The 20894-nt window shown below is 39.6% G+C and overlaps 2 protein-coding genes across 8 annotated transcripts in view; one reads left to right on the forward strand and one right to left on the reverse strand.

Annotated features, from left to right (window-relative positions):
- LOC135102554 (neuronal acetylcholine receptor subunit alpha-7-like) overlaps nt 1-20879 on the reverse strand; it is a gene marked incomplete at its 5' end in the record, with an annotated part of 72856 nt that extends 51977 nt beyond the window's left edge. Inside the window, 2 exon segments of the mRNA XM_064007836.1 lie at nt 454-498; nt 20718-20879. Of these exon segments, the coding sequence (XP_063863906.1) occupies nt 454-498; nt 20718-20879 (207 nt within the window).
- LOC135102892 (uncharacterized) overlaps nt 15446-20894 on the forward strand; it is a 245360-nt gene continuing 239911 nt past the window's right edge. For all 7 annotated transcript variants that reach the window (XM_064008512.1, XM_064008509.1, XM_064008515.1 and 4 more), the window contains exon 1: nt 15446-15674. The gene's annotated coding sequence lies outside the window, so the exon portion shown is untranslated. The remainder of the gene's footprint in view (nt 15675-20894) is intronic.

A 20894-nucleotide genomic window follows, 5' to 3' on the forward strand; every position in this document is an offset into this window, starting at 1 on the left:
TGCCTCTTTATTGCTTATTTTGCTTATATTACTTCTTTTCCTTGTGTTACAGAAGATTTCCTTTCCTCGCCTTTGTATTGCAAATATGAAAGCAGTAAATCGTCTTCTAGATGATGCCTCTGTTTTTACTGACTTTCTTTATATTATTTGTTTTAATGAAATTTAATGATGTTTTCATGACTTTATATAGAGAAAATTAAAAGCATACATTGGTAGCGTAGAGAATTGTGATTTTTCATACATACCTAAGATATTAGAGTACCCCCTATTATTTTACTTAATGCTAAAATAAACTCATTACTAACACTTTTACTAAAAAGGCTCTGCAACGTCCTGTCTGTGTTTTTTTTAGTACTGTAAGGATTGAATGTTGCTCTTTCTGACTGTGTTTGTTTAGCTCAGGATGATAATAGGGAAAGGAAAGATCTTGTTTGATGACGAATAAATACTTACGAAATTCAACCACACGTTTGTTGTAAGGATTTGGTTCTTCTCGTCCTGAAAGTAAATAGAATACAATTAATTCTAAGTGTGTGAGACATGTGGTTATTGTTTCAACATCATTTCAGTGACACCTGAAATATCTACTTATGGAATCCGTTATGCTATAAAACTTAACACGCAGTCAATCTATTAAAAAGGGCAATGAATATTTCTTGATTTAGTTTCTCAAGTAAACTTGGAAAAGTTCATGAGTAGGTTCAGTTTTTCTTCTTTTTTTGCAGGCATGGACACACACACACACACACACACACACACACACACACACACACACACACACACACACACACACACACACACACACACACACACACACACACACACACACACACACACTTTCGTGCAAAATCTGCTTAAGACGTGTCAATCTTTCCTACGAATCGGGGCATTTCAACGCCAGCATGTTCACTCAGAGCATTGAGGTAGCTGTGGCATGCAGCGCGGCAGGAGTACACATGGAGTGAGGGATCAGCAAGAAAGGCAAAAGAGAGGAAAGGGACGATAAAGGAAAGGAAAAATATGGTGACAAGGAGCAGATGAATACCTGGTAAGGATCACATGTGATGGGGGATCGATGGAACAAAATTTTGGATCTAAGATTGAGGGAGAAGGGAAAGAAAAAAAAAAAAGGTTTCTTTTTCTTATAGATAATTACACTATGCAACAAAATTTCACTTTTGTCTTTTCCATGGCCCCAAACCATAATTTTCCATTAATTTTCCCCTAAACAAAATATAAAAAAAGTTATTTTCATCATAAAACTTTACTTTTGTGGTTAGGACAATGAATTTACATTTTGCATTATTTCATTATGGTATGGGTTACTGTTGGTTTTCATGTCAGGTAAAGATCTTTGCAAAATCTCACTTGCTTATCTAATTGCTTTTGAAATGTTGCAAATAAGTTAAAACAATGAAAGAATTTTAAAAATTTTAATAAGATCATTCTTGAACTGACCAGATATAGTAAGAAATTTTTCATATTTAGAAGAATTTGCTTACATTTCAGAAATCTCAAATCTTTCAGAATATTCTACCACACACTTTTAGAATTTTCTTGAACATTTTAGAACATTCTATTCAATGTAAACATTTCCAGAATATTCTAGAACATTTCTAGAATACAGTAGAAATATGTGGAAGTATCAAGAATTTTCTAGAATCTACATGGATTTTCTAGAATGATTCAGAATATTCTAAAATAGGTTCAAGAATATTCTAGAAAGATTGAGAATATTTTTGAACACATTCTAGAAAGACTAAGAATATTCTAGAGTACTTCTTGACAATATAAAAATATGGGGTTGCAGACCATCAGTCAGTTCTGCTTTGGCTGCCTGAGAAGACACATCACAAGAGATGAAATGGCATCAAGAGGCTGCAATCATTCTCCAGATGCATTCTGCTACATATGTGGTCAGTTCACCAAGATAAGAGCAAAGAAGTTCTCCCTGACAGCATCTAGAAAAATTATGAAATTTAGCTGTTTTGAGGCAAAAAATCATTCTAAAATCCACAAAAGCAAAGTTTGACAGGAATAATGGACATTTTCTATTGTTTGCAATGAAAAGAGTTGGAAAATGACACGCTTGTCAAAGACAAAAATCGTGTTACATAGTGTAATGCATAAATAGATGTCTTTTTTTTTTTTTGTATTCGGGAGATATGCCAAGGAAATGAAAAAAAATGAAAAGCCCGCTCAAATGCCGTTTCCCAAAACGGATAACCGAAAAATAAATTTTTTCTAAAGTGTTTTGATACTCCCTTTTGAAACAGTTTAAGTCGCAGGCAAGAGAGAGTACAAAAAAAAAGTTTATATCAGTAAAATGAATGAAAGGGTGAAGATATTCGTTAATTTTTGCATCAGTAAGATGGATAAAATAGATATGAAAGTACGAAGTATAGCGAGTCCGCATGACGAAAGGAAACATGAAGTCGAAGGAGATGCAATACTGCCGCGGTGATTGAGAGAATCAAGAGTCTTTCACAGGAGAAGAATCGACAGATGAAAAACGTGACTCCACCAAATTTAAGGAGGTCTGAGTGAGCTGAACCTCCGATGTGGGAGCTGTACTACATGCTTGGAGTATAAAGCAAGCAACTGGAAGGGGGAAAAGTATTGGCGGAGACGACTCAGAAAATCGATGCCTAGTTGTATTTACGTGAACTGTGATGTCATTCACGGGACTGTGTTGACTCATGTGACGATAAAAAGAAATATTGAGTCTCGAAAAGCTTATCTTGTATTTAGAATTTTACTCATCATAATATGAAAATAAACAACATAATCCAAGTCGAAAGCATTGCAAGGTGTAAAGAAGGCAATGATATCTGTATCTGCTTTTGAGTGCTGATATACACGCCTCATAGAACGAAAGTGCTAGGGAATTAATCATGTGTGCTGTTGTAACGTTAGGCGGCGCGTAGGAAAAATATTCAGCAGCAGTCGTCTCTTCCGTTATCTTCCGCTTCATGCTCTTAAACGTAACAGCCAGACTTCCACTTTTAGTGTAGTCTCTCTCTCTCTCTCTCTCTCTCTCTCTCTCTCTCTCTCTCTCTCTCTCTCTCTCTCTCTCTCTCTCTCTCTCTCTCTCTCTCTCTCTCTCTCCCCTTTATTGACTGTCTTTCCAGCAGAATTTCCCTGTCCGCTTTCGTCATGCCCTCGTGTTTCCTTACTTTAAGGACCAACAGGTCTGTAGCTGTCTACTGTACTTTTGTATTTTCCTTTAACTATTCCACTGTATATAACAAGATATAACGGAAGCGGCGGCCGAGTGATCAGCTCTCAAGCCTATCAGCCTTCGGCGGTGCCTAGAAGGTGGCATGAGTCTCGGCAAATGCGTCATTCTGAAAATCTGCCTGAGCCACCGCGGGCCGGGCCGACTAACTAAGTCTCCACAAGAAATAAGATGCCGACCATCGAAGCTACACAACAGAGTTATAACAAAAATACCAACCAGCGTTATATATACATATATATATATATATATATATATATATATATATATATATATATATATATATATATATATATATATATATATATATATATATATATATATATATATATATATATATATATATATATATATATATATATATATATATATATATATATATATAAAGCAGAAACCAAACTCCAGCGCTTGCAACAAACATTTTTTTAAATATTACTTACTTTTTATATTGCCATTTTTTTTTACAAGAATATTCATAAAAAATCAACTCTTCGTTTCCCCATATGTGTAAAGTATTTTTATGAATTCTTGGTCATTTTTTGTATGACTGTTCAACCGATAATATGCCGGAACTATGTTGATTCGAGCCAGTAATGGTACGAGCATCCTGTGAAGCGAGTGTCGGTTTTCGCTTGTTAGCTTAATGTTAGTGAGCGTGGCGGAATACATTTACTATCCGGTGAGAGAGAGAGAGAGAGAGAGAGAGAGAGAGCGCACACACACACACACACACACACACACACACACACACACACACACACTCTTGATACTGAAATAAAGTGTAAAGCTTCAGTGAATAATAGTTTCAAATAAATTGTATAAAAAGTAGATACGGAGTCACAACAACACGGGCTTATCTCAAATCCTCGGAGCTGCAGTTGGATAATACAACCACGTCAACACACACACACACACACACACACACACACACACATACACACACAGTTTGTATAGGAAGTAATTTCAATTCACACAAACAGTTTATACAGTGTTTTAAAACTAGTCTTGTGTGGAAGGCCATAATTACCAAAGTGCAGTAAACAGGTCAATTTCCTCATGCCACAAAATCTGTCCCGGAAATGTTCGGTCTGGTTCCCTTTGCCTCTTTTAGCCCTTTGGAGATCAAACAGATTTTTTTTTTTCTCCATCAACAACCAAAATATTCGTAAAATCATTTGAGTTTTTTTTTTTTTTTTTCTCGGTTGCCTTTCTATATTATTTCAGTTTTTTTTTTTTCTTTTCAGTGCTTCTTTTACCTTCAATTATTTGTTTTTACTCTTTTCTTTATTCCTTTCCCGTGATTGGTTTTGCGATTCTCTCTCTCTCTCTCTCTCTCTCTCTCTCTCTCTCTCTCTCTCTCTCTCTCTCTCTCTCTCTCTCTCTCTCTTTCTCTCTCTCTTACTGGCTGACTAGCTCTTTCCCTTCCTATCCATATCTTCTCCTTCGTGTTTCCTTACTTGCTCTCTTCTTTCTTGGTCTTTGTGTTTTTTTTCGCTTGCCTGCTTTATTCTTGTATATTCTTTTTCTCCCTGTTTCTCTACGTCTTTGCTTAATGTTTTGCTTCCTGTTTTATGCTTTGTTTCCTTCTCTCTATTGCCAACCTTTTGCCTCCTCCCCTTCCTGTATTTTTTATTTTTTTTCGTTCACAGATTTCTTTGCTTGGTTTACATCTCTTCATTTCCACTGTGTTTGTGGTTGTTTGTTTGTTTGATTGACAGGTTCTCTTTTATTTCTCTTTCTTTCTATTTTCTTATATTTTTTTTTACCTCTTCCCTTCCTTCCTTCCTTTTTTTCTAACCAGACCCTTTCCTTTCTGCCTTTCTTGCATGCTCGCTTGCCTCCATCCTCCCTCCCTTCCTTCCTCCATCCTTCCTTCCTCCCTTCCTTCCTGAACAAATAAGTCCTTGCTACATTTGTTTTATTCACTGTTGGAAACAGTGTCCTGCATTCCAGTTATGGAATGTGTTCATATATTTATTTTTACATTTATTTGTTAAATTGATCAACTAACTTCCTCCTCTGTCCCTCCTTCCCTCCACGTTTCACACGCCCGCTGAACAAGAAGCTGCTCCTCTGCTCCCAGACATCGGCTGTGAGTCTGATGGCTTTGTCAACATCGCTGATTACCGGATTGAGAAAGGCTGGCGATAATGAACGTCATTTGGACGCGTCAGTGGTATCTTAGGCTTTGTGGGAGCGTGGTTGTGTGCATGCGCGTGTAGTGGGCTCATGTGTGAGGCAGTGGGACGTATTGAGCTCAGTGGAGCGGCCGACAAAAATCTATACATCTCACCTTATCACATTTTCGTTGCAAATGCAGGAAGACAAAGAGGTTCAGTCGACTGAAACGCGACGCACGGCACCCGCAGACGCCCTCCCCATGACCTCTAAAGCAATTCCTCTGTTTGCACACACCACCCGAACTTTCGAGATGTTACCATCCTTACGACGGTCTTTCACACTCTGTTTCACCAACTTCTATTGTACATATCGGCTGGTGAGTTTGTTTTCCTATTAGGGTTTATTTAAAACAAGCGTTTTTAAATAAAATTAATTTCTTTCTTCTCTTCCTCAACTCCTTTCCTCTGTCTCAGTTTTCGACTGTTTGGCTGTCTGTTTATCTGCCTGTCTGTTTTCTGCCTGTCTCTGTCTTTGTTTGTCTGTCAGCCTGCCTGCCTCTCTCTCTCTCTCTCTCTCTCTCTCTCTCTCTCTCTCTCTCTCTCTCTCTCTCTCTCTCTCTAACCCTCCCTCAATTTCCCTACCCTTTCATCTCCCGTCTGGCTCCCCTCCTCCTCCTCCTCCTGTCTCTCTCAATATCTTTTTCCGAACATTCTCACCCATTTCATCTCCCCTCTCTTTATTTCCTACCTTGTATCTATGTATCAACTTTTTTATCCTCTTCTCCCCTCTTTCTCATTCTTTCTGTCCTTCTGTCTCTCTCTCTCTCTCTCTCTCTCTCTCTCTCTCTCTCTCTCTCTCTCTCTCTCTCTCTCTCTCTCTCTCTCTCTCTCTCTCTCTCTCTCTCTCTCTCTCTCTCTCTCTCTCTCTCTCTCTCTCTCTCTCTCTCTCTCTCTCTCTCTCTCTTTCTATATTCTTCTAACTGTTTTTTAGATTATATGCAATAGCGGATACTTTTTGCACTATAGCCCTCGTGCCTTCCCGCGGGCACCGGAGCGTTTCAAAAGAATGCAAGCTGTTGTGGGGATGATTGGGAGGGAATGCACTGTCCACTGCACCTTTAAGTTTTTTTTTTTTTTTTTACCAGGGAAAACGGGAACGAGAGTGAAGGGAGAGGAAAGACAAAAGATGAGGATAAAGTTGGTGGGATGAATGAGGACGCGAAAGCAAGATAATGGGACGGGAAGGAAATTAAGCAAAGAAGGGTATGGGAGCTGTGGAGAGATGGGGAGGATGAGGAGTGAGCGGGAGAGGAAAGGTAGCGAGAACCACGAGGATGAAGAAACAGGTGAGGTAGGAAAGCGCAGTGGAGGGTTGAGCGGGAGTGCCACTGCCGAGGAGAAGAGAGAGGGAGTGGAGTGGGCAAGAGGACGGGCCAGAAGGTGGAAGAGAATGGAAATGAGGAAACAGAGGACCATTTTCTCAGTGTGTGAAAAGAATGAAGAGCGGCGAAAGACGAAAAAAATAGTTGGAGTTGGTTGACATTTATGCAGCGGAGGGCAGATCTGACTGGATAGATGATGCCGGCGCGCTATCCTCCATCAAAATTATTTGTTGAAAGAAATATATACCACATAGTTACTATTGTTTTTTTTATCGATGTTTTGCGGGTAAGCCTGATGCAGGTGATCAATTTTCAAATATACTTTCGTGAATAGCACTTCACTATATTGGTAAAAAAAAAAAAAGCTTGGATCAAATACAAATTACAGAGAGCTTTAATGTCACGAGGTGGCTTACACCTTTATAAGAGAGAGGAAAAAGGACATTAAGGTCATTCCCCACAAAGGAATTCTAGTCGTTGAATACATTATCAGTTAAGAGTAGCTGTATCTATGCAGACGAACACAAATACGTGAATAACGGCAACGCCACTCCTGTGCTGGAGTGTGTGACAGGGAGATGAGATTTGTCGGCGACAGTACGAAAATAAACAGTGTTTTATTTGCATTAGTGCAGTAAGTAGGGTTCACTACCGAATGACGGTTTTCTTGAAGTGAACATCAGTAGTGCAGTGAAGTTGATAACAATATATTCTAGTGTTACTGTTTTTAACTACTGGCGATATTTTGTTTGAAAGAAATGCAGGCTTTTAGATGTAACAATATTTTTTTTTTTCTAACGTCTTTATTCTTCTGAAGAAAAACGATGATTGAGCAATATTTGCTGAGTTGTAATTTACATTATTAAAGAATTCAGTAAGCAATAGTTAATCTGAAAGAAGCCTCACTTTCGTGGAATCAATGTTAGAGTTAATGACAGCAGTGAGAGATGATTAAGTGTTTTGGAATCAGAATATCTTTACTAATTACCTATCATGACAGAAACAGATACAATTACACATTATAACACTTTGGTTGGATAGTGAAACATGCACACAGACAATAAAGAAATCAGTATTCCTCTCCTTTTCATATTTGAACATATCTCAAAAAACCCTTAATGTGTATAACTCCATGATATGCAAAGTTTATGCTCCTGTGTTTTCTTGTGCAGTAAAAACTGCTTATGTGCAGCCAGATAAGATCTCTTACAGAGGTCTCATTTACTCGTGTATTTGTATACGTGAACTTCACACATGGAAACTACCTACATTAATTGACTGACACTGGATATTGTGTATGACTGTCCTCTGGTCTTGATCCAATTTATGTGTGGTGTCCTTGCGTTGCAGTTTTAGTCTGGGATTCATGCTGGAAAACAGTGTAACGAAAATGGGGAACTAGTTACGAAAGCACAAATATGTATATCCAGTAAGAGAGGAAAACGAGCGGAAAGGAACACGTTGGAGTCTATTGTAGGGCAGGAAAAACGTATGCTAGTTGGCACATAATGCAACTGAAGAAAGAAAATGGGTTTATACTATATTGTCTTTAAAGGTTCATCACGTGTTAATCTATCGATGTAATATACTGTAAAGATTTGGACTGCGTTCTTCTCATGAACGAATAAATGTATTAAAACCATGCAGTGTATTACATTTTTAAAAGTGTAATATTGTTTGCATTTAAAAAGATGCAAATATATCCACACTTGCAAAAGAAATAACTGTTTGATGGAATCAATGTAATATTAATATAATTGCCCGGTATTGTTGGTTCGGCATTGCATCGCCTGCAGCACCTGGAGGCTCGTACAGGTGGCTGGCACTGCAGGAACGCTCATTAAGTCTCGCTGTGATGATGGTGATGATGATGATGATGATGATGATGATAATAACGATGATGGTGATGATGGTTATTATTATTATTATTATTATTATTATTTTTATTATTATTATTATTATTATTATTATTATTATTATCATTATTATTATCATCATCATCATCATCTTGGTTCAAGCTTCCGGTATGTCCCATCTCACTCCTGTAGTCAGTGACGCTCACGGCCAGTGTACACGAAAAAGCTTGACTCATTCTTTGAGATGCAACAAGACACAGTGAAGGCAAGGAAATATAGGAGGCAGTTTAGGTTTATATTCCGTTGTTAAGTTTTATGTGCCATCATCTGTATGCAGGAAGGACCGGCAAAATCGAATCGTTCCTTTTCACATACACCAGCAACCCTGCTTCGAATGAGTCCATAATACCCTGAGCCAAACTATTCACCCAGGTCGTTTCGTAGCAGGTTATTATATGCAACCATTTGTGAATCAATGACCTTGCGCTTTTGAAAAGACATTAATCTTTCATTCAGAAGGCTTCCAACCATTTGAACATTGACATCAAGAAAATTCAGCTTAACAGTCCTAACAGTTTCGCTTTTTCATGTATTGGATAAAAGCCCCTCATCAATGATGGGTCTCGTAATGACTAAAAATAATGCCTGGTGTTCAGTTTATGTGTTATAAAACGGGCTGGGTGAAAGGATGGAGAAATACGCAACTATGCTTTGAAATAGCAAGGAAAATTTTATAGAACACTGGTGCACATTACGGCAGTGTTCCATAACGTAAGCCGGTCTCTCATCATTTCAGTAGCCATTTGGATATTTCAGAGTATGTATCGTACAAGATGCAGACCATTGTGTGTGTGATACTTTTTTGAATTTCTTTTTGGTGCGTACAAGAGTTATACATATATCAGAGATTAAGGAAAATCATGAAATTGATTAACTTACCAAACCAACGCAATGGCAATCAGGTAACATCTGGTGACAGCGCGACCAAATGAGAAACTAAATAAATACACCAGACCACACTCAATGTATTGAAAATCTTGCCACACAAAATATATCTCACCAAAAACTTCGTGACAGTAAGGTTAGGTTATTGCCACAGATAAGTCAGAAGTTTTGGACATAAACAACGAAACTCCATGAAGATTTGCACCCACAGCGTCAAAAGTCTGCCAGATTATCAGAAACATGAACATTTTTGGCACATCTGGAATGCTAAGAAAAAAAGAAGAAAAAATTTGATGAAAAACCGTTGGACGTGTGGATGGATGCACGTGAAAGAGAGAGAGAGAGAGAGAGAGAGAGAGAGAGAGAGAGAGAGAGAGAGAGAGAGAGAGAGAGAGAGAGAGAGAGAGAGAGAGAGAGAGAGAGAGAGAGCAGTCAATCATACAACTAAGGTTAATTAAGCAGGTATTATAGCAGCGTGCGATTCTCCTTAAAAATAAAACTTGCTAATAAATGTATAATACTGGATTGCGTCTTCTTAGAATATCAGAATATGTCCGATTATAAAGAAATGAAAGGAAAGAAAAACTCTCAAAACAAGTACGTTCACCAACTTTCCATAATGTCGATAACGAATTTATGACGTTTGATGGGTATATATTTTAGACTAAAAATATCGTGATTGTATTTAGTAATTAGGGACATTAGTGATGTATTTAACAAAGCGAAGAAAATGGAAAACAATATACACAAAAGTTAAAAGTAAGGAGAAATTTCTTTGTTAGGTTAGGATAAAGGTAATTCAACAAACACTTGGGAAACTGTATTAAATAAGATAAAACAGACGTTACCAGAAAAATATGTGATTGTTGTTAACAAAACAAACGTGTGTATACATATACTGTGTGTGTGTGTGTGTGTGTGTGTGTGTGTGTGTGTGTGTGTATATATATATATATATATATATATATATATATATATATATATATATATATATATATATATATATATATATATATATATATATATATATATATATATATATATATATATATATATATATATATATATATATATTTTTTTTTTTTTTTTTTTATGTAGGAAGGATACTGGCCAAGGGCAACAAAAATCTAATAAAAAAAATGCCCACTGAAATGCCAGTCCCTAAAAGGGTCAAAGCAGTGGTCAAAAATTGGTGGATAAGTGTCTTGAAACCTCCCTCTTGAAGGAATTCAAGTCATAGGAAGGTGGAAATACAGAAGCAGGCAAGGAGTTCCAGAGTTTACCAGAGAAAGGGATGAATGATTGAGAATACTGGTTAACTCTTGCGTTAGAGAGGTGGACAGAATAGGAGTGAGAGAAAGAAGAAAGTCTTGTGCAGCGAGGCCGCGGAAGGAGGGGAGGCATGCAGTTAGCAAGATCAGAAGAGCAGTTAGCATGAAAATAGCGGTAGAAGACAGCTAGAGATGCAACATTGCGGCGGTGAGAGAGAGGCTGAAGACAGTCAGTTAGAGGAATGGAGTTGATGAGACGAAAAGCTTTTGATTCCACCCTGTCTAGAACAGCAGTATGCGTGGAACCCCCCCAGACATGTGAAGCATACTCCATACATGGACGGATAAGGCCCTTGTACAGAGTTAGCAGCTGCGGGGGTGAGAAAAACTGGCGGAGACGTCTCAGAACACCTAACTTCATGGAAGCTGTTTTAGCTAGAGATGAGATGTGAAGTTTCCAGTTCAGATTATAAGTAAAGGACAGACCGAGGATGTTCAGTGTAGAAGAGGGGAATAGTTGAGTGTCATTGAAGAAGAGGGGATAGTTGTCTGGAAGATTGTGTCGAGTTGATAGATGGAGGAATTGAGTTTTTGAGGCATTGAACAATACCAAGTTTGCTCTGCCCCAATCAGAAATTTTAGAAAGATCAGAAGTCAGGCGTTCTGTGGCTTCCCTGCGTGATATGTTTACCTCCTGAAGGGTTGGACGTCTATGAAAAGACGTGGAAAAGTGCAGGGTGGTATCATCAGCATAGGAGTGGATAGGACAAGAAGTTTGTTTTAGAAGATCATTAATGAATAATAAGAAGAGAGTGGGTGACAGGACAGAACCCTGAGGAACACCACTGTTAATAGATTTAGGAGAAGAACAGTGACCGTCTACCACAGCAGCAATAGAACGGTCAGAAAGGAAACTTGAGATGAAGTTACAGAGAGAAGGATAGAAACCGTAGGAGGGTAGTTTGGAAATCAAAGCTTTGTGCCAGACTCTATCAAAGGCTTTTGATATGTCCAAGGCAACAGCAAAAGTTTCACCAAAGTCTCTAAAAGAGGATGACCAAGACTCAGTAAGGAAAGCCAGAAGATCACCAGTCGAGCGGCCTTGACGGAACCCATACTGGCGATCAGATAGAAGGTTGTGAAGTGATAGATGTTTAAGAATCTTCCTGTTGAGGATAGATTCAAAAACTTTAGATAAGCAGGAAATTAAAGCAATAGGACGGTAGTTTGAGGGATTAGAGCGGTCACCCTTTTTAGGAACAGGTTGAATGTAGGCAAACTTCCAGCAAGAAGGAAAGGTAGATGTTGACAGACAGAGCTGAAAGAGTTTGACTAGGCAAGGTGCAAGCACGGAGGCACAGTTTCGGAGAACAATAGGAGGGACCCCATCAGGTCCATAAGCTTTCTGAGGGTTTAGGCCAGCGAGGGCATGGAAAACATCATTACGAAGAATTTTAATACGAGGCATGAAGTAGTCAGAGGGTGGAGGAGAGGGAGGAACAAGCCCAGAATCGTCCAAGGTAGAGTTTTTAGCAAAGGTTTGAGCAAAGAGTTCAGCTTTAGAAATAGATGTGATAGCAGTGGTGCCATCTGGTTGAAGTAGAGGAGGGAAAGAAGAAGAAGCAAAGTTATTGGAGATATTTTTGGCTAGATGCCAGAAATCACGAGGGGAGTTAGATCTTGAAAGGTTTTGACATTTTCTGTTAATGAAGGAGTTTTTGGCTAGTTGGAGAACAGACTTGGCATGGTTCCGGGCAGAAATATAAAGTGCATGAGATTCTGGTGAAGGAAGGCTTAAGTACCTTTTGTGGGCCACCTCTCTATCATGTATAGCACGAGAACAAGCTGTGTTAAACCAAGGTTTAGAAGGTTTAGGACGAGAAAAAGAGTGAGGAATGTACGCCTCCATGCCAGACACTATCACCTCTGTTATGCGCTCAGCACACAAAGACGGGTCTCTGACACGGAAGCAGTAGTCATTCCAAGGAAAATCAGCAAAATACCGCCTCAGGTCCCCCCAACTAGCAGAGGCAAAACGCCAGAGGCACCTTCGCTTAGGGGGATCCTGAGGAGGGATTGGAGTGATAGGACAAGATAAAGATATGAGATTGTGATCGGAGGAGCCCAACGGAGAAGAAAGGGTGACAGCATAAGCAGAAGGATTAGAGGTCAGGAAAAGGTCAAGAATGTTGGGCGTATCTCCAAGACGGTCAGGAATACGAGTAGGGTGTTGCACCAATTGCTCTAGGTCATGGAGGATAGCAAAGTTGTAGGCTAGTTCACCAGGATGGTCAGTGAAGGGAGAGGAAAGCCAAAGCTGGTGGTGAACATTGAAGTCTCCAAGAATGGAGATCTCTGCAAAAGGGAAGAGGGTCAGAATGTGCTCCACTTTGGAAGTTAAGTAGTCAAAGAATTTCTTATAGTCAGAGGAGTTAGGAGAGAGGTATACAGCACAGATAAATTTAGTATGAGAATGACTCTGTAGTCGTAGCCAGATGGTGGAAAACTCGGAAGATTCAAGAGCGTGGGCACGAGAGCAGGTTAAGTCATTGCGCACATAAATTCAACATCCAGCTTTGGATCGAAAATGAGGATAGAGAAAGTAGGAGGGAACAGAAAAGGGGCTACTGTCAGTTGCCTCAGACACCTGAGTTTCAGTGAGGAAAAGAAGATGAGGTTTAGAAGAGGAGAGGTGGTGTTCTACAGATTGAAAATTAGATCTTAGACCGCGAATGTTGCAGAAGTTAATGAAGAAAAAGTTGAGGGGGGTGTCAAGACACTTAGGGTCGTCGACGGAAAGGCAGTCCGACCTGGGGACATTTATGGTCCCCTCCCCAGATGGGGACTCCGAGGCTGGTGTAGGAGTCGCCATGATTTTAAAATTTTTGGAGTGAAGGGTGTGTGTGTTATTAGGTGCTTGTAGTTTTGTGTGGAGGAAGAGAGTTGTCTTTAGAGGGCAGGCTGTGACTACCCCCTTGTGTTGTGAGACACAAAGGGAAACGTTCAGTGAGGTCACAGCTGGGTTTAATGATAAGTTCACAGCACCCCCCTGAACAGTGCTTTAGACCTCACTGGGAGTAATTATCGTTTCGGCAGGTGTCTACTGCCTCCTCCTATATATATATATATATATATATATATATATATATATATATATATATATATATATATATATATATATATATATATATATATATATATATATATATATATATATATATATATATATATATATATATATATATATATATATATATATATATATATATATATATATATATTATTCACACCTGACTGATTCCTTACCTTCCCCACGATCAGGGTAATTAATTCAAAATACCATGCCATATTTCCTCAGCACGTTGTAGACAGAGTAAGGTTGGTGCAGCTGACGCCTTACGACTTAAGAAAATAATTACTAACAAATAGTTCGTATATTATTCATTGTCTATTCATTGTTAATTTATTTGCTATCCATTTCAGAGCCTGAGACACCGTTTTTCACAAATACATTCTTTGCTTTCAAAGGAAAGTTGACAAGAGCTGAGTAGACATTCGCACAGGGAAGGTTTTGCGTGACGTAGTTATGACGTGTATGAGTCAACCGCCTCTCCCTCCTCTCCTGTCTTCCCCTCCCTCCTTCGTTGCCTTCCTCCAATCTCCTATCCCTGTAATTATCGTTTAGCACACGTGGAGATCGAAGCATATAGGCCATGATCGACTTCGATGAAGCATTCCTTCCTCCTCAGCATGTGGCTAAACACCTCTTACGGCCGCATGCCCCTGTGCTACCATGTCCACTTTCCACCCAACAAGCACCGGATGACGGTCAAACAATGCAGAACCGCGATCGCGATGGTTTGCATAAACGATCCTGCCATACTCAGGCATTATAGACAAGTAATATGTGCATGGCTTCTTTTTTCATGGTCAGGAGAGAGAGAGAGAGACAGAGAGAGAGAGAGAGAGAGAGAGACTGGGGGAGCGGCAGATACAGGGCACATGTAGGGGGAGGGAGAGGCAGAGTGATGTACGTCATAAATACAATACGTCACACAAAACCTTCTCTATCCAATGCCTACTTGCCTCCTGTCAACTTCCTCTTGAACACCAAGCGTAATTCCCTTAATGATATACATTTGGCGATGCACTGTGGTGTCTTTAATTAGAGGGATGGTGTCAAACAAGCTGTGCCAAAATTTCATAGTGATCGAAGTAGTTGTTTAGAATATAACTGCCAAGAACGATGCCTCATAAACTCCGAAATGGATGGCAGGTTGCACTGATATTTATACATAAATATCATATACGACGCCTCTCAGCATTGTGCTCGTAGTCATTATCGATCTTGTAGTGAACTTGGTAATTTAAGTTATGAACTTCAGGCCTTGTGTCAGTGTTGCCATTCACATTTTACGATACATTTTATTTATTCTTCTTTTTTTTTTTTTATGTATAATATCAGATGCTTCCTGTATTACCTAATTCCTGTTATGTACATTCTATTAGTATTCTGTTAATATACATCTCAACAAGAAGAAGCAGACATTTTCACAACACTATAAATTAGGCTCGAAGCAATGAACCTCGAGAACGAACCGAGAAAAGCTTCGAGACGTCAGGTTTGGTCAGGCTTCTGCCATCAGTATCTCATTGCTGCGGGGAGGCTCCACATTGCGCGTCTGTTAACTCAGTAATCGCGCAACATTTTCACTATTTTGCGTTGTGATTTTTATGGCGGTGTGGTGCAGACGTTGCCGTGAAGAGCCAGCGGTGAGTGGACTGACGGGCAGCTGCCGGAGAGACGTAATATCCTCTGCCTGTTTGTCTCCGCGACGGACGCCAGTGACACCAGGTGCAAGGTACAAACACTGCTTGAGTTTATTTTCTTTCTCATTGTTATGATCGTGTTTTATTATACATATGCACACACACACACACACACACACATACACACACTATATATATATATATATATATATATATATATAGAGAGAGAGAGAGAGAGAGAGAGAGAGAGAGAGAGAGAGAGAGAGACTATATATATATATATATATATATATATATATATATATATATATATAGAGAGAGAGAGAGAGAGAGAGAGAGAGAGAGAGAGAGAGAGAGAGAGAGAGAGAGAGAGAGAGAGAGAGAGAGAATCTGAGATGTCTCGTGTTTTTATATGAATTACATTTGACTTCTTCCACTTCGTGATGTTACGTAACCATGGTTCTGAAATCAACAACTGGTACGGTACATTCGTATATCGGTCGTTAGATTGTAACGACCCTTATACAAGTGCCGACTTCACGACCGTTGTTACGTGATATCACGAAATGTAATTCACATAACGCATGATGACACTTCAGATACGGCGTCACAAGCTTCCCAACCTTTGTATATATTGTACTGTCTGTATATATTGTGCATAAACGAGGAAACTAAGTAGGGCTTGAACTCTCCTCATTAGCATAATCCACGTTCCCTTCCTCTACACACGTGTCACCTTCCTCCCCGTAATGGGAAATGGCTCTCCCACAACTCCAAGTGCTGGTGCCATTCTTCTCTGCGCCACGGATGGTTAAGTGTAAACTAGCTCCTCGCGTCAGCCGTTGACTATTGAATGACAGTAGATGGCGAAGGGCATCTACTGTGCGTTTCAGGGGTTGTGTTACATTGTTTCGGAAATAATTCTCTAAGAAACTAATGAATTAGGATCATACTTTGATAATACGTGCATCAGACACTACGTTAATTTGTCACCATCGTCAGTTCTTTACTTTGCCGTTGAGCACTGACATGATGATACAGTATATGTACTTACAGTAGTGTGTATGTAAAAGTTTTAGACAAGGCCCTCCTATTGTTAACTCGCAAATCCGCGTTGAAATCAGAAGTGCCTCCCAGATGGTTAGGTCCAACTCGGATCATCATCTCAACCAACTCGAACCATTCTGAACGACCATCTCTGCCCATTTTTATTACAAACTTGAATAATCGTTTTTCCAACTTAAACGCAAGATTAACCTTAGGTTATTTTCTTTAAACTTGTTTTTCGTTTTTGAAATTTTAGGTTTGTTGATAGTGAATTGCTTACAATTTTTTGGCTGTGTGAATTTAATTGTTTTAAACCTTTTACACTTTTATACTTTAATCTAACAGATCAAAGAATGTGATATGAAGCTATTACTAGTAGAAACAGTACAGTCTGGAGAGTGGCCATTAGAGGAAAAAGGTCGAAAATGTAATTAAGAATAAAGTCTTTCGAAATTGTTCTTATATCATCTAAAAGCGAACACGGTGTCAATACGGCCTGATGTCCTTTTACGTGATACAAACAGTATGCCATAAATGTCGCTCTTTTGCACAAGCACGACGAATACTTTTCTTTTGTAGATTTGTATTTTTAAATGATGCCCTTATGACGTGTACGGCGTAGAGCAGCCTTGCTTTTACTTTGTTGTTCTATTGGAAGGTTTTACCGAGGCAAGATTGGTTGGCCATGATTGGACATGGTTGGCCCATGTCTTAGTTATCCAAGGTATATAAATCACTATAACATTACTAAATACGGAAAAAAAAAAATAGGTGTATAATGCAGAACATTTCACTATTAGTGACCATAAATAAGTATTTCTCATGCGATACCGTACTTGGAGCTGGGATGCTGAGGCTGCTAAGGAATTCTATACAGGAATCTGATATCCTGAACGAGATGTCTCTCGAGAAGATAGCCTTATAACAGAAGTCTCTGAGTAGTTGTGCTCGACCATTTATGATGATTCTGTGTAAAGATAAATAATGTCCGTGACGACAATGGAAAGTTGTTGCACGGGGTACTTGATGCTGCCTTGGAAATCACATAGTCTTTACTACGGTATTTCATATGTAATTTTCTTGATGGAAGTGTCCATTATTTTTTTTTTTCAGAAAACCTAAATGTAATCATTATACGACAGCTATGGTAATGTTACACATGCTGCCCAAAATATTTCAATTCCTGTGTGTTGAGTGTCTGCTGAAATAATGAAAAGTGGTGGTGTAACACATCGGGGCGTGACAGTGTTCTATATCGATCTCAAGCTTCCAGTGAGGATTTTTTTTTCGGGAAACTTCGTTGGATGTCTGTAAAGAATATCGATCTGTTGTCGACGCTGCACACGCGTCGACATTTGTCAAAATGGTGGTGGAGAGACTTTTCGGACCTCTTTCACGTTTGTTCCCCTACATTTCGATACTCTTAAGACCATAAGAACATAAGAAATAGGGGAAGCTGCAAGAAGCGACCAGGCTTACACGTGGCAGTCCCTGTATGAAATATACTTACCTATTTCCATCTATTATCCCCATCCATAAACCTGTCTAATCTTCTCTTAAAGCTCTCTAGTGTCCTAGCACTAACAACATGATTACTGGGTCCGTTCCACTCATCTACCACTCTATTTGAGAACCAATTTTTTCCTATCTCCTTCCTAAACCTAAATTTTTCAAGCTTGAACCCGTTATTTCTTGTTCTACTCTGGTTGCTGATCCTAAGAATTTTGCCTACATCCCCCTTGTTATAACCCTTATACCACTTAAAGACTCTATTTGCCCTGTTTCTGGCTTCTGTGCATTGTTTCCCTAGACGGAGTTCAGAGCTAACTATAACTCCTGAATCTTTCTCGTTCCCTGTACCTACCAGAGTTTGGTTGTTTAATGTGTACCTACTGTGTGGTTTTCTTCTACCTACGCTAAGTACTTTGCATTTATTGATATCAAATTGCATTTGCCATCTATCCGTCCATTCATTCATTCTATCTAAAGCTGCCTGCAAGGCGATGGCATCCGATTCTGACCTAATTAATCTACACATCTTTGTGTCATCCGCAAATTTACTAACATCACTACTAATTCCACTATCCAAGTCTTTGATATATATTAGAAATAATAATTGCCCTAATACTGATCCCTGTGGCACCCGACTAATTACATGACTGAGATTTCGAGCCGTTTATTACAACTCTTTGTCGCCTGTCACTAAGCCATGACCCTATCCAGCCTAACACCTACCCATCTATCCCGTGTGCCCTAACCTTTCTCAGGAGCCCTTGATGGGGTACCTTGTCAAATGCTTTACTAAAGTCCAAATATAAGATATCAAAACTATTCCCATTATCTACTGCCTCGTACACTTTACTGTAAAAACTTAACAAGTTTGTCAGGCAAGACTTTCCCTTCGTGAAGCCATGCTGTGACTGATCTATCAAGTTTTGTTTGTCTAAATGTTCCCTAATGTTCCTCGCTATTGTTGACTCTAATATTTTACCTACGACTGAAGTTAAGCTGACAGGTCTATAGTTAGACGCTAAAGTTTTATCTCCTTTCTTAAAGATGGGTACTACGTTAGCCTGCCTCCACATTACTGGTACCTCACCCGACTCCAGTGATTTCCTGAAGACAGAAACTAACGGCTCACTAATAATCTCTTTGCATTCCTTAAGTACTCTGGGATATATTTCATCAGCTCCTGGTGTCTTGAACTTTTTTAGCCAATCTATCTCCTGTTCCACTATCTCCCTAGTTATGGAAATATCTGTCAGCTTCTCATTCTCATCTTCTCTAAACACCTGTTCACTATCTGGCATATCCTGCATGTTTCCCTGGGTGAAGACAGTTAAAAAATACTCATTCAGAAGTTTACTAATCTCCTCCACAGAACTAACCAGCTCCCCATCTGCTGCCTTTAATGAACCTATAGTATCCTTATTCTTCGTCCTGTATACCTGATAAAATCCCTTGGGGTCCGTCTTCGCCTGGCTGGCTACCTTCAATTCATAATTGCCCTTAGCTTTCCTCGTTAACTTCCAGACTGTTCTAATTCATTATATTGTGACCTTAAAACTTCTTCACCTGTCCTTAATCTCATATATATACTTCTCTTACGCCCTATATAATGCTTTAACCTAGCAGTCATCCATTTAGGGTCATTTTTTTGTGATCTTATTGTCCTATACGGGATATTTGCTAACTGACCTGTATGAACTTTATCCACGAAATATTTATACAATTCATCTACATTTACCTCACCTAATCCCCTCATCTCGGCCCCTACCATCCTCTCCACTCCCTCATCTACTCGCCTCGACCTCACCTCTCTCATTTCAGCATGACCTGACATTCCAACATACTCACACCTATCTCCCCTTTCCTCTTTCCTCCGCCCCTTCCGGACACATCTTCCCTCCTCTTGTCCTACACCCTCACGCCTCACCTCACCTCTCTCATCCTGCCTTATCTCTCTGAACTCCGTCCCTGACCTGACCTCACCCTGCATCCCTTGCCAGTCCACTCCTTGGAGGTACCTTTTATTTGTTAGAGGATGTGGGAGGCATGTCTAGCTTTTCGACGCTTGCATGAACTGAATACTGTGCAGGGTCAGGAACCAGAGGAGTTGTTGACTACCTGTTGGCAATGTCACGGACTCTCGCCTTAACTTTCAAGACGATAATATAATTACTGTGGACTCGGTAGAGTTCCGGTGACAGTTCCAAAGCGGCAAAGGAGAACCTCTCTCGGAGTACTGGGATAGAACCAGATTCTTTTTCTGCTCGTAAAAATAGCGTCATAACATGAAAAAAAAGGCGATAAACAGTAGAAGACAAAGCGCCTCAGATTTCTGCCAAGGAAAACATTTTAAAATGCTTATATTATGGTATCTTTTAAGTAAGGTCTTTCATATACTATTTTCTTTTCATATATCATTTTGTCTTCTATTCTCTTTCCCGTGCCCTTATTTTCTACTTGCTTACTTTCTTTTCTTTATCTTGCCTTGAGTCCTTCTTATCTGCCCTCCTTCATCACCATCATACCCCTCCCTCCCGTCACCGCCCCCTGCTCGTGCCCCCCTCCCCGTGTCTACTCACCACGTTGATTATCTGTTGCAACGTGAGGCCGAGCTTCACCACAATGGCAGAAGACTCGTTCTGGGTGGGTCGTTCCAACTTGTTGTAGTCCTTGAGTAGATCGTTCAGCAGCCGCCGCTCGTGATGGCCTGGGAGGCATCCTGCGGGAGACAGGAGAGGTGTGTTTCAGACAAGGGT

The sequence above is a fragment of the Scylla paramamosain genome, chromosome 8 (genome assembly GCF_035594125.1).
Source record: "Scylla paramamosain isolate STU-SP2022 chromosome 8, ASM3559412v1, whole genome shotgun sequence".
Lineage (NCBI taxonomy): Eukaryota > Metazoa > Arthropoda > Malacostraca > Decapoda > Portunidae > Scylla > Scylla paramamosain.